The sequence below is a fragment of the Lynx rufus genome, unplaced genomic scaffold (genome assembly GCF_022079265.1).
Source record: "Lynx rufus isolate CCGP_SWC_20201006 ecotype Redwood Valley unplaced genomic scaffold, mLynRuf1.p SCAF_9, whole genome shotgun sequence".
NCBI classification, from domain to species: domain Eukaryota; kingdom Metazoa; phylum Chordata; class Mammalia; order Carnivora; family Felidae; genus Lynx; species Lynx rufus.
The window spans coordinates 104,812,159-104,825,347 of record NW_025814897.1 but is presented as its reverse complement, the minus strand read 5'-3'; the positions used below and the strand labels follow the sequence as shown (position 1 = coordinate 104,825,347).

Here is a 13,189-nt window from a genome sequence, read left to right as displayed (position 1 = left end):
ATGACACATGGCATTTCTCTCTCTCTTTTCTCTCTCTCTCTCTCTCTCTCTGTTTCTGTCCTTAAGGTGCTTCTTGTTCCTCTTTCCTGGCTGGCTCTTGCAAGGGCTACATTTTGCAAGGACACCTGGGTGACATAGTTGGTTAAGCATCCGATTTTTGGCTCAGGTCATGATCTTGTGGTTCATGAGTTCAAGCCCTGCTGGGCTCTGTGCTGGCAGCTCAGAGCCTGGAGCCTGCTTCAGATTCTGTGTCTCCCTCTCCCTCTGCCTCTGCCCCCTTTGCAGTGTGTCTCTGCCTCTGTCTCTCTCTCTCTCAAAGATAAATAAGCATTGGGGTACCTGTGTGGCTCAGTCGGTTAAGCGTCCCACTTCAGCTCAGGTCATGATCTAAGAGATCGTGAGTTTGAGCCCCACTTTGGGCTCTCCCCGTCAGCGCAGGGCCCGCTTCGGATCCTCTGTCCTCCTCTCTTTCTGCCCTTCCCCCACTTGCGTTTTCTCTCTCTCTCAAAAATAAATGTAAAAAACATTTAAAAAAAAGTCCTTTGTAAAATAAATAAATAAGCATTAAAAAAAAAGAACAACATTTTGTAAAGATGTTCTAATAGCTGTATAATGCAGGAAGGGAATGTAGACCCCAGGTTATCCTGTCATTTCCAGGACCTCATCCTAAATTACATTTCTTACCGCAGCCCCTTTGCTGCCGCCATGGCAACCATGCAAGGAATGGAAGGGACCATATCAGAGGCTGGTCCTGGAGGGGACCAGCCGGAGCAGCCCGCTGTTATCCAGTCACATCTGTGGAAAAGGATGCCAGAGAAGTTTTTGAAGGGGGAGCCCAAAGTCCTTGGGGTAAGTCGGTTACAGATCTGGGAGAGGCCAGTCTGGTTGTAAACTCATAGCCGATGAGTTTTAATGCCAAATACTCTGTCCCATTAGCCTCGCAATACATCAGCCAGCCCTAGGGGCCTGGGTATATGATGTTCAGGCCCTATCACTCAAAAATGATATGATATTCTGTTATATCTTGCTTCTAATTTATTTGTATTTAGAATATAGTGGCTTGGGATGGATTCTAGGGTGGTGCATCATCTGTGATAACTTTAGCTTCAGCGGAGAGAGGCAGCAAAAAAAAAAAAAAAAGAAAAAAAAAAGGCCACATGTCCGCCAGCTGGTGTCCACCCAGCACGTCTTCCTGATAGCTGATTGCCCCGCATTGTTACTATCTCTGGGGAATTTTCTTAACCTGCTCCTCAGAGGATGAAAATTCTTCAGCTCCCTCTGCATTTCTGTCTGGAGTCTGGGGGCGGGGCGGTGTGCCTAAAAGAAATGGAGAGTTTAAGGAAAGACAGGTTAGTGCAGGTGGAAGGACAGTGAGTACAGGGGTTTATCTCTAGCCCCAGCTTTAAACCAAGGGGACAGAGTCATCACAACACACTTTGGATCCTTTTTATGCCGTGGGATGACCGTACTCCAGCACTTTGATTTTTAGAGCCCTGGACTCACTCGTGTCCTCAGGCCCTAGACACCGAGAAAGTATCACGTGGCACTTCTCTTTTTCTTCTCCTGTACACTCCTTCCTTCACATTATTTTCCCTTGCTCGAATAATTTTTAATTGCTTCCTGATTCCTGGGTCACTGCCGTCTGAGAGTGTAGTATGTAAAGGAGATCAACAGCTATGGTAGACTAGCAGCCCCGGGGGTCAGTAAAGCACCTCTGGGTAGGTCCTGGTACATTCTTTTTACCTTGAAAATGACCGAGGCAACTGGGATAGACATCCCAAGAAACTACTTGAGTAAATTAACATGTCCGTAGTTTTTTATAGGAAAGCAAAGCGACAGGGAAATATCATGACCATCTGACTGTTTCAGAAGACGGAGAAGAGGGGTGACCTGGTGGTCGGAAAGGGAGTGGTAGCTAATCAGTTTTTACTTGCTTCATCATTTCTAGGTCGTGCAGATCCTGATTGCCATGACGAACCTCAGCCTGGAAATAATAAAGATGAGTGCCACATTGCCATTTTCTGACACACATTCTGTTTCAGGGCTGGACGTGTACATAATTGGGAGGCCAGTGATGGTGAGTAGAGTACCTTTTGATATAGTTGGAGACAGCATAAAATAGTTGCTAACATCCTGAGCTTTGGAATCATATCCTAACCCTATTTTGTAGTTCTCTAACTTTGAAAAAGATATCTAATCTTCTTTTGACTGCATTTTCTCATATTTCGGGTAGGAATAATAACGTAAGACTCGTAGAGCCAGGCAGATTAAATATTTAATATGTATCAGGATATCACAGCAGCATGTAGCAAAAGACCCAAACCAGAATAGATTAAACACTGAAAGCACTGATTATTTCACAACAAGAAACCCAGTAGACTTTGGTGGATTTTTGGAGCATTGTAAAGTTTTACTCATCTATATTGTTCACATTCCTTGTTAAGTTTTTTTCTCTCAGAAACTTCATATATTTTTGCTATGCTAAATGAGGTTCTCTTATTAAATTTTATCTTTAAACACACAAATACATGCATATTTGTATATAATTTCTGTTTATAATGTTCTTCCCATGTGCCTTAACGAATTTTCCTAGCATTTATAGTTGTTTTTAACTGATACTCTTGGAGGTCTGCAGTATAACATATTCATATTTAACTAACAGTAATTGTAAACATTTTCCTCAAATATCTCTCTTATGTAGTTATTTTGGTTAATATACTAAGGAGAGTAATACATAACCATCTACATCGTTATCTTGATTTTGACTCTAATAGAGATGGCCCTAGTGTTTCCCTGTTAGCATGATAAAGACGTCTGATATTAGAGACAAATGTTCCATCATGTTATAGCAAATGAAGCTCTTCATGTTTTATAAATAATGGTTAAGTCAATAAGAATGTTGAATGATATAAAATGTCTTCACGTTGTAAACATAAATAACAATTAGCATGTGAATTTTCTCCTCAAATCTGTGTTTGTAAATTGTAATAATATGCAATATTAAAAAATCTGGACATTTGAAAGAATACCCCACGTAGTCATGATGCATCTCATATAATATGATGGATGATTCTCCCTGCTTTTTTTTTTTTTTTTCCAGAAGTGACTTAGTTTACCCTAACCATTTCCATGTCTTGGTACTGAGAAATGTTTGAAGAAATCTACCAAGCTGTTTCATTAGATCAGTCTTTTTTCTGGTATTAAGATACAATTTTTCGGAGCACCTAGGTGGCTCAGTCGGTTAAGCCTGTGACTTTGGCTCAGGTCATGATCTCACGGTCGTGAGTTCAAGCCCCGTGTCAGGCTCTGTGCTGACAGCTCAGAGCCTGGAGCCTGCTTCGGATTCTGTCTCCCTCTCTCTCTGCCCCTCCCCTGCTCTCTCTCTCTCTCTCTCTCTCTCAAAAATAAATAAACATTAAAAAAAAAGTTTAAGATACAATTTTTGAAACTCCTGAAATCAAATTTGGAAAGCAAACCCAGAAATTCAACAGTCAAATAGTTTAAGACAGCAGGTCTAATCAACTTGATTCCAGCTGTTTTAGCTATATGGAAAATAATTACCCAAATGATGGAGCCACATGGAATAATATAATCAACATCTAATATGTAATTGAAAAACTTTCTTTGCTACCATTTTATTTACAACTTTTAATAGTCATATTTTAAGACAGAAGCTTTAGTTTCTCTTCTTTTATAATATTTCATTAAGTTCTGGTACCATATTAGGGTTCCTTCATGTCAGGAATTTAGAAACTTTCACTATGTTTCAAGGCCCTCAGTTTAAATACCATTGAAGAGAGACTTTTTTTGAAAGCCTTGATAAACTCTCCTGTGCATCCATCTGGTAAAATTTCTCTGTTGTTTCTGGGAAAAGAGGAGACTTATTTGCAATCTCTGGTGTTTCTTCCAATATAATTGGTCTGTTTAACATATTTATCCCAGTTGGGGGTAAGTGTTAGTAAGTTGGGATTTCAAATTTTTGTTTAAAGGTTTTTTAACTGCATTTTTTTCTCTTGTTACTAGTTTATTATTTCAGGGTCCTTGTCAGTTGTAGCAGGAATTAGAACTACAAAAGGTCTGGTGAGTAATATTTGCTTTCTTCATTTGTTTGTGTGTGTGTTTTTGTTCCAAAAGAGGGATTAACCAAGTATGTATTCTGCCCGAGTAGAAAATAGAGTTTGTTTGTTTTTTAAAAATCAAGAGAGATTATAAGTTTTACATAGCTGCATTGGTCTTCCAGAAATTATAATAAAAAAATGGCTGGTCATAAAATTTCTGATACGGGAAGGCAGTTGCTGAGAAACTCTTTATGAAAATAAAGAGAATTCCTAAAAAGGAATGTCAAAATGGGACCCGTCAAACAGAGCCTGCACCTTGAGACTCAGCCCATAACAGTGGCACCACGTGCTGGTGTGGCAAAATATTTATTGACTTATTGATTAAAATGTGTATTCTGACTGTGTACAGAAAGGATTTTCTTTTGGTTTGTAGGGGAAGGAATTCACGTTAAGTCTGTTCAGTAAGGAAAAACAAATTTCAAACATAACTCTCATGCCAATATGCCTTTCACAAAGCCAATAAAAGGCAAAGGCCTAGATCTCAACCAATGTTTTTGCTGGCTAGAGACCATATTTGAGTTTTCTTTGCTCAAAGGATAAAGATCAGACGATGGAGCATGATCTGTATGGTTTTTCCAAATCTGACCTCGGTCTGTCTCCCTAGCATCTTGTCGAGCTGTAACTGTTAAAATCTCCCTCACGCTACAGCCACATTAAGCCTCTCATGCTTTCTTGGAGAAGTTTGGTTGTTCTAAGAAGCTTCCACAACTTCACCAAGAGAAGAGAATGTAGAAAAAGGAATGCAGAGCAGAGGGAGGTCGTCCACAGAAAGCGCAGAGGCGTCAGAGGCAAGCAGCATCTGGAAAAGAATGTGCAGCCAGGCACCTGACCTAGAGGTCCGTGGGAGTTGGGCGCAGACAGATCTGTCCAGCTGGCATGTGAAAAAGAGTTTATCTCCTGGGCCTAGGGGTTGTCTGAAGGATTCAAGCTTGGGAACAACAGAATCATATTTGTGTTTGGGCAGGAGACGACCTGAAAGGGCTTGTGTTTCAGGGAAGAAACAAGTGAGGAGACAGTCCAGTCATCAAGATAGAGAAGGGGGACCGGTGCAGGGGGGGTGGCGGGGGGGGGGGGCGGCGGGCAAGAAGTGATGTGTGCAACGTGGCTAATGGAAACACCCCCGTGGATACTGTTGGATTGTTGACTTGATTTTCCTTTCTTTCTAGATTCAAACTAGCCTAGGATTAAACATCTTCAGTTCTGTCTTGGCCGGAGTAGGGGTCCCCTTGGCTATCTCCTCCTTGGAAGACTTTCAAGCAGGTGTCTCTGCCTGCATCTTTTATCAGAGGTTGGAGAGTTGTTCCATGGCCATGGCCATTTTACTGGTGAGCACTTCCTCTCTTCCTGCGATACTGTAGGGGAAGCCAGGCACAGGAGCCCTGGCCCTGGCAAAAGTACCACACTGTATTTCCTGATAAATGACTCACTTTGGGAAATTGGAAATGATTGAAGAATAGGGCCATCTTTTATTCAGAAGGCAGGCCCACATCTCATCTTTTTGTTGTTGTTGTTCCTTTCTGTTTAATTCGAAATCACCAATTCTGCAATCCACTGTAAAAAGGGAGCCCAGATGTCAATCCCTCTGTGTCCCCAGGGCTCCCTGATGGAGTTACCTGGTTCTCTAATAATAGAGTAAAATTGTCTTGAACATTATCCAATGAGTGGTGAATGATCTAGTACCCCTCCCCACCTCTCTGGATGCTCTTGAAAGATTATGCCCTTTGAGCCTCAATATCCCACTCCTGGAAAATTCTCAATTTCCACTCTGTATTTTACTACTTGGCTGTAGCACCTGCCCTCACTTAGGTATTATCGTAATGGCTCTGTTCTCCAAATTGCCGCTTCCTCCAGAGTGTGCGGGTTGTGAAGCTGTGGGCCACTGGGTAAGCACGGGGAGGGGGGCGCTATTGTGGCACAGCTGTGACCAAAATGCAATAGAATCTTTATTATTAAAAAGTCTAGGGGCACCTGGGTGGCTCAATCAATTAAGCGTCCAAATCTTGATTTCTGCTCAGGTCATGATCATGCAGTTTGGGAGCTCAAGCGCGGTGTGGGGCTCCAGGCTGACAGTGCAGAGCCTGCTTGGGATTCTCTCTCTCTCTCTCTCTCTCTCTCTCTCTCTCTCTCTTTCTCTCTCTCTCTCTCTCTCTCTCCCCCCCTCTATCTCTGTCTCTGTCTCTGTCTCTATCTCTATCTCTGTCTCTGTCTCTGTCTCTATCCCTCTGCCTTTCTCTCTCTCTCTCTCAATAAATAAATAAACTTAAAAAAAATTTTTTTAGGTCTAGTATCCATTCTCGGGACCACTGAATTCCTTTTGTCTCTCCTGCATGAGACCTTCCGGCCTTTCACTGTGCTGCCTCATCTCTCCCTCACTGACCCTTGTCTTCACCCACACGTGGAACCTCCGCATTCTTCTGAACTTATCCCGAATGCAGATCAGTTGCACTGCCTCCTCTAATCCTAGGTATATCCTGAGTGCCATCCAGTCACACCAAAATAATCTCTTGAGTGTCTCTGCTAAACTAATTTCTACTCCTCTTAAGATTTCTAACAGCTCTTATGGAGTGCAAGTTTATTTCCTGCCGCTTCCTCAGAATCAGAGGGTTTCTTCCGAGAACTTAGATGCTTCCCCCCTAAGATCAGATGGTGAGAAGTTGACAAGGGCAAGATGAGATTCTGTGCCTTCCTGCCTCTGATGCCCCTGTTTGTATTTATATTCAAGTGTCCTCTCTCCTCCTCCTGAAGAAGAAGCCTACTTTCAGTTTCTGCAGTTCTCTCCACTTGAGGTCTACAAGGGCACAGTAGACGAGGACAAAATCTGAAATGGACCAGCTGCGTGGGGCTGGCTGCCTGGGTGTGGGACCCGCGCAGGCACAGGGGGCTTACCAGTTAGAAGAGTGATACACCTGGTTTACTGCTCTACTGTTGCCGTTGTAAAGTTCTTGATAATTTTTGAACAAGAGGCCCTATAAATAAAGTAGCTGGTTCTACCTTCTTCTCAATCACCTTCTCCCAGAGGCTGTCACGTATCCCTATTGTGTGAACACTTTTTCTACCTGGCTTTACAGCAGAGCAAATCCATAAGGATTCCTGGAATCTGAAGTATCTGGTCTGTTCTTACCGGGGCACCTGCACAGTCATTCCACAGACCTGTGAGCCCATATTTTATGGTGGGTCCTACAGATGGCACTCTGGGAGATGAAAGGGGACCAGGCTCCTACCAGTAGGAAGCTCCTTGGAGGAAAATATAGAAATACTGGAGAGCACAGAGCTCCTGGGTGGCTCAGTCGGTCAAACATCTGACTCTTTTTTTTTTTTACTTTTTTTTAATGTTTATTTTTGAGACAGAGAGAGATGGAGCATGAAGAGGGGAGGGTCAGAGAGAGAGGGAGACACAGAATCCAAGGCAGGCTCCAGGCTCTGAGCTGTCAGCACAGAGCCTGATGCGGGGCTTGAACTCACGGGCTGTGAGATCATGACCTGAGCCGAAGTCGGACGCCCAACCGACTGAGCCACCCAGGCGCCCCAAACATCTGACTCTTGATTTCAGCTCAGGTCATGATCTCACAGTTCGTGAGTTTGAACCCCGTGTCAGGCTCTGTTCTGACAGCGCAGAGACTGCTTGGGGGATCCTCTCTCTCTCAAAATAAATAAACATTAAAAAATGTTTTTAAAAGAAATAAACATTGGAAAGCAGCTAGAGGTTGATGAAGGCCCAAGGGCTTACTTTTGAATGTGATTCTAAGAAGAGTGGAAAAGTGAGCTCTTTGTAGGAAAGAGTAGAGCACACACTATCTGGAGTCATTAGGCAGAACAGTATGAAATTGCCAATGATCAACTCTGCTTGATCTAGAAAGACAGCGGCTTTATATGGCTCAAACTCATGTATTATATATATTTTAGCTACTTTTTGTTGGAAGTCCAGCCTGACTCTTTTTTTTGAATATAAAGTTTTATTGGAACATAGCCACATCCATTTGATTGCATATTATCTGTGGCTGCTTTTGTACTATAACTGGAGAATTGAGTATTTGTGACAGAGACCTTATGGGCTGTAAAACCTAAAATATGTGTTAGCTGGCCCCTTGTAGAAAGTTTGTCAATTCCTGGTCTACCCTACCAGATTGTAGCATCCTCAAGGTTAGGGAAATCGTCTATTTATTTGCTATTCTGTCTTCTGTGCCTATGACAATTCCTGAAACATAGAGGCTACAATATGTTGAAGAGATGAGTAAATAGATAAGGAAATGACAAATGCAAATATTCTCAAGGCTCAGCTGAGTCTGTGTCACACTGTGTCACTGTGTCTGGACTCTTGGGTCTATTGACTTTTCCACAAGAAGATAGGTACGATCCCTATCCATGGAGAGGAAAAGAATATTTAGACCAAACAATTCCAGGCATCCAATTCAGATTTTTAGGGTAGTAAGAGGACTACCTAGTGTTTCTCAAATCTGACCATATGTATTGGCTGAGGATAAGCCCAAAGCCAGTTCTCTGGGGAGATGGGTCACAGACTGACTAACTGGGTGTTCATTGTTAGGTTAGTTTCTTCTTGTCGCTGTAACAAACTACTGCCAATTTAGTGACCTGAGACAACATAAATTTACCATCATACAATTCTGGAAGTCAGAAGTTTGGAATGGTTCTCACTGGGTGAAAATCAAAGTGCTGGCAGGACTACATTCCTCTCTGGAAGCTGCGAGGGAGAATCTGTTTCCTTGCCTTTGCTGGCTGCTCGAGGCTGCCTACATTCTGTGGCTTGTGGTCAAATCCTATCTTCGAAGCCAGCAGTGCAGCATCTTCAAATGTCTCTTGGACTTTGACTCTTTTGCCTCCCACTTCCACTTAGAAGGATTCTCTAACTATTTGGGGCCCACCCAGATAATCTCAGAATAATCCCTCCATCTCAAGGTCAGTTAATAACCAACCTTCATTTCATCTGCAAAGTTAATTCTGCCTGGCTATGTAACGAGACATCTCCAGAGCTTCTGGAGATGAAGATGTGGACCTCTTTGGTCTATTGATATTCTGTCCACAATTATGACTCTGCCTATAACTACCAAGACGGGAGATGATACTGTTGTGTCAACTCGATGGAACTTCTGGTGCTTGAAAGAACTAAGTTATCTTTATGCCCCTAACCCCTCCCCCGCCCCTTTAAATAGTTTTCCCATTCTGTACCCACAATAGCAGTGGAAGGTAGAGTGTAGGGAAAAGCGATTGTTTTATTAATGGAAAAACTGGAAGCATGAGTGGTACTCAACAGGCCAAGAATTGGCCAAGGGTATGGCTGCAACTAGGAGCCAGTTTTTCTGACCTCAGGCCAGTGCTTCTCTTTTGGCATTGTAATCAGATGGTCAGCGCTTGATTTATTTTCTTTTCTTTAAGTCTATTTATTTATTTTGAGAGAGAGAGAGAGCGCGTGCGAGCTAGGGAGGGCAGAGATAAAGGGAGACAGAGAGAATCCCAAGCAGGCTCCACACTGTCAGTGCCAAGTCTGATGCTGGGCTCGAACCTACAAACTGTGAAATCATGACCTGAGCCAAAACCAAGAGTCTGACGCTTAACCAACTGAGGCACTCAGGTACCCCAGACGGTCAGTGTTTTAAATTTGTCATCTCTGTTCCTCACGGTTCTTGGCTATGCATTTGTTCCTAGAGTCTGGATGCTGTGGTGCTCCTTTTAACCGTGCTTGAGTTCTTCGTTGCTCTGACCCTATCTGCCTTTGGATGCAAAGTCACCTGTTGTCATCCTGGCGGGGTGAGTATTAGGCTTCCCTTGAAGCTGTCTGTATTAGTTTCCTGTTGCTGTGTAATACATTACAGAAACGTAGAGGCTTAAACAGCACACATTTATTACTTCTCAGGTTCCATGGGTGACGAGCCTGGGCACACCTCAGCTGGCCCCCCTGCTCTGGGTCTGACAAGCCTGTAGTCAACAAGCGGGCTAGGGCTGCGGTCTCAGCAGACCCCTCTCATCCTCTTCCATGCTCCCATGACACAGTTTATTTCCTCTCAGCAGTGGAACTCACAACTCACTTCCACTTTGAGGCCAGCAAGAGAGTGAAAACCTCTGATGCCTTCAGTTCCTTTTAAAAAGTTCACATGATAAGGTCAAGTCTATCCAGAATAATGTCCTTCTTTTAATTGAAGAATAATTTTTTTAGTTTTTTTTAAGTTAATTTATTTTGAGAGAGACAGAGCAAGTGGGGGAGAAGCAGAGAGAAGGAGAGAGAGAGAGAGAGAGAGAGAGAGAGAGAGAGAGAGAGAGAATATCCCATGTAGGCTCCCCACTGTCAACTAAGAGCCCAATGCAGGGCTCAAACCCACGAACCTTGAGATCATGACCTGAGCCGAAATCAAGAGTTGGATGCTTAACTGACTGAGCCCCCCAGGTACCCCTGGTGTATAATTAACATACACTGTTATGTTAGTTTCAGATGTACAGCTTAGCGATTTGACAGGTTCTATTCATTACTCAGTGCCCACCACAGGAAGTGTGGTCACCATCTGTCACCATACAAGGTTCTTACAATATAATGGATATATTCCCTAACTCTGCATCTTCGTGACTGATTTATAACTGGAAGTTTGTACCCCTTAATCCCCTTCGTCTATTTCGCCCGTCTCCCCACCCTCCTCCCCTCTGGCAACTACAAGTTTGTTCTCTGTGTTTAAGAATCTGGTTTTGTGTTGTGTTTTAGATTCCACGTGGAAGGGAAATCGTATGGTCTTTGTCTTTCTCTGCCTTATTTCACTTCGCGTAACCATCCGTGTTGCTGCAAATGGCAGGACAGCATCCTTTTCTTATGGCTGAGCTGTGTTCCATCTATATACACATACGTACCCGTCTTGTTTATCCTTTTATTTATCAGTGGACGCTTGGGTTGCTTCTATGTCTTGGCTATTGCAAATAATGTTGCAGTAAACACATACCTTTACAAATTCGTGTTTTCATGTTCTCTGGGTAAATACCCAATAGTGGAATTACCGGATGATATGGTAGTTCTATTTTTAATTTTTTGAGGAACCACCATACTATTTTCCACAGTGGCTGCACCGATTTACATTCCCACCAACAGCATACAAGGGTTCTCCTTTCTCCACATCCTTGTCAACACTTAATTCCTGTCGTTTTTCATTCTAGCCATTCTGACAGGTTTTTAGGTGATATCTCATTGTGGTTTTGACTTGCATTTTCCTGATACTTAGTGACGTTAAGCGTCTTTTCCTACGGGCTATCTGTATGTCTTCTTTGGCAAAATGTCCAAAGAATAATATCCTCTTTGATAAACTCAAAGTCAACTGATTGGTTACCTACTCACAGGAGTGACATCCCATTATACACAGGTCCCACCCATACACAAGGAGAGGGAGTCACACGAGGGCATGGGTCACTGGGTGTCATCTTAGCATCTTGCCTACCACAGTGAATAAAGAAAAGCTCATTTTCTCCATCCTCACTCCCACAAAGGGCTTCCTCTCTCAGTCCAGATCAGAGAGTACTTCACAATGGAGAGGACCCCAGAGAGTGCCAGGTTTCAACCCATTACCCCTATCATAGCAACCTTCCCTGGGCTACTGAAGAAAGTCACGCTTTCAAACTTTTCTACCAATGTGCACATATCTGCCCATCTCTTACCCTGAGACTGGCAGCAGATCTTCCTGGCCACTGAGCAGAAAGAACATCATGTAGAGAGAGGATTGGTACATGGGAAGAGAGAGAGAAAAGACCAAGAGGCACCAGGAAGAAAAGGAGAAGGATCCCTTCCATGAACTGAATTAAAATGCCAGGAGCTGCTCATTAATTTGATTACCCAAAGGCAAATCATAAGACAGTAATCACTTGGCGAGATTATTTCTCTCTTGCTCTTCTCCCCCATTTTGTGCCTCTTTACTTTCTTTTGGGGTTTCCATGCTTCACCACATCTCCTGCCCCACAGAAGAGAGATGGACTAACTCTGTGAGTGGACCTCTGCATGTCAAGGCCCTAGAAGTTAGGGTTTTCAGCAATTCGTAATGACTGCAATTTCATTAGGTGAAGCGTCTTATTTTCATTGACCAAAGCATTTGCACAAGGGAGCAAATGCTTTAGTGTCGTAATGTCTAGACCTGAGCTCCCTTCTGCTCCTGGAGTTACAGAGCTGGAAATGCTGCTCCCACAATTCTCTTGGTGTGGATCCGGAGGAGCAAGGTCTTTGAGGCATGTGATGCCTAAGTTTCGTCTCTTCCCGGTTCCATCCCACCCCGCACCCCTACACCCCCACACAATTTCACACTGAGTTTGTGGAAGAAAGACCAGCATTTTCCTCCGTTTCCTGATGATTCCTTCCATTCTGAGTCGGCGTAGTTTTTGAAATGATTGAGTCATGGCCAGCAAATCAGGATTTGGGTGTGTTGTTGCCATCATACATAAAGAACCTAATTTGGAAGAAGAGCACTAAATGTCCCTTAACACCTTGGTTTACTCCACTTGCTGGGCAGCATCATCCACTTACAGGGTCACTGTCAGCATCTCATGCCAAGAGCTATCAATGCATATTTTTCCAAGATCCAGTCTGATCTCCAGAATGCCAGAGAAACCCCACCAAGTTGATCTAGAGATCGAATCCAGAGAAGAGAGAGTAGGGTCTGACGATGATATGGCTACTTGGTTGACTCACTCACCTGCACCATTCTGATTGATTTCACAGGTTGTGTTGATTCTGCCATCGAATCCTCATGTGGCGGAAACAGCATCTCCCACACCATTTACAGAGGTCTGATGTCACCAACAGATCAACAGCAAAATGTTCCAGAAAACCTATCCTGCCAGTTGGGCAAGGACACCACTTGGGGAAGTACCAGAATCCAACTCTGATTCTGTATATATACAGAATGTATATATGTATATATATATTTCAGAATCATATTCTCATTTTCCCCCAAGACCTCAACAACTCATTTACTGGCTCTTTATCAACAATAGCAGAAATTAAATAAATAAATCATGCATTTAGTGAGTCACTGGTGCTTGAAAGTTTTTATCCATCTTCAAAACTTTAAAAAATTTTTTTTCAACGTTTTTTA

At 43.1% G+C, this 13,189-nt stretch overlaps 1 protein-coding gene across 1 annotated transcript; it reads left to right on the top strand.

Moving 5' to 3' along the window:
• Nucleotides 1-689: 689 nt before the first annotated feature.
• On the top strand, nt 690-12,969 carry LOC124505209 (membrane-spanning 4-domains subfamily A member 4A-like). The gene is made up of 6 exons (XM_047071083.1): nt 690-849; nt 1,949-2,077; nt 4,024-4,080; nt 5,285-5,443; nt 9,780-9,881; nt 12,814-12,969. Exons 1-6 carry the CDS (start codon nt 706-708, stop codon nt 12,883-12,885), a joined length of 663 nt encoding a protein of 220 aa, XP_046927039.1. The 5' UTR covers nt 690-705; the 3' UTR covers nt 12,886-12,969.
• Nucleotides 12,970-13,189: the final 220 nt, after the last annotated feature.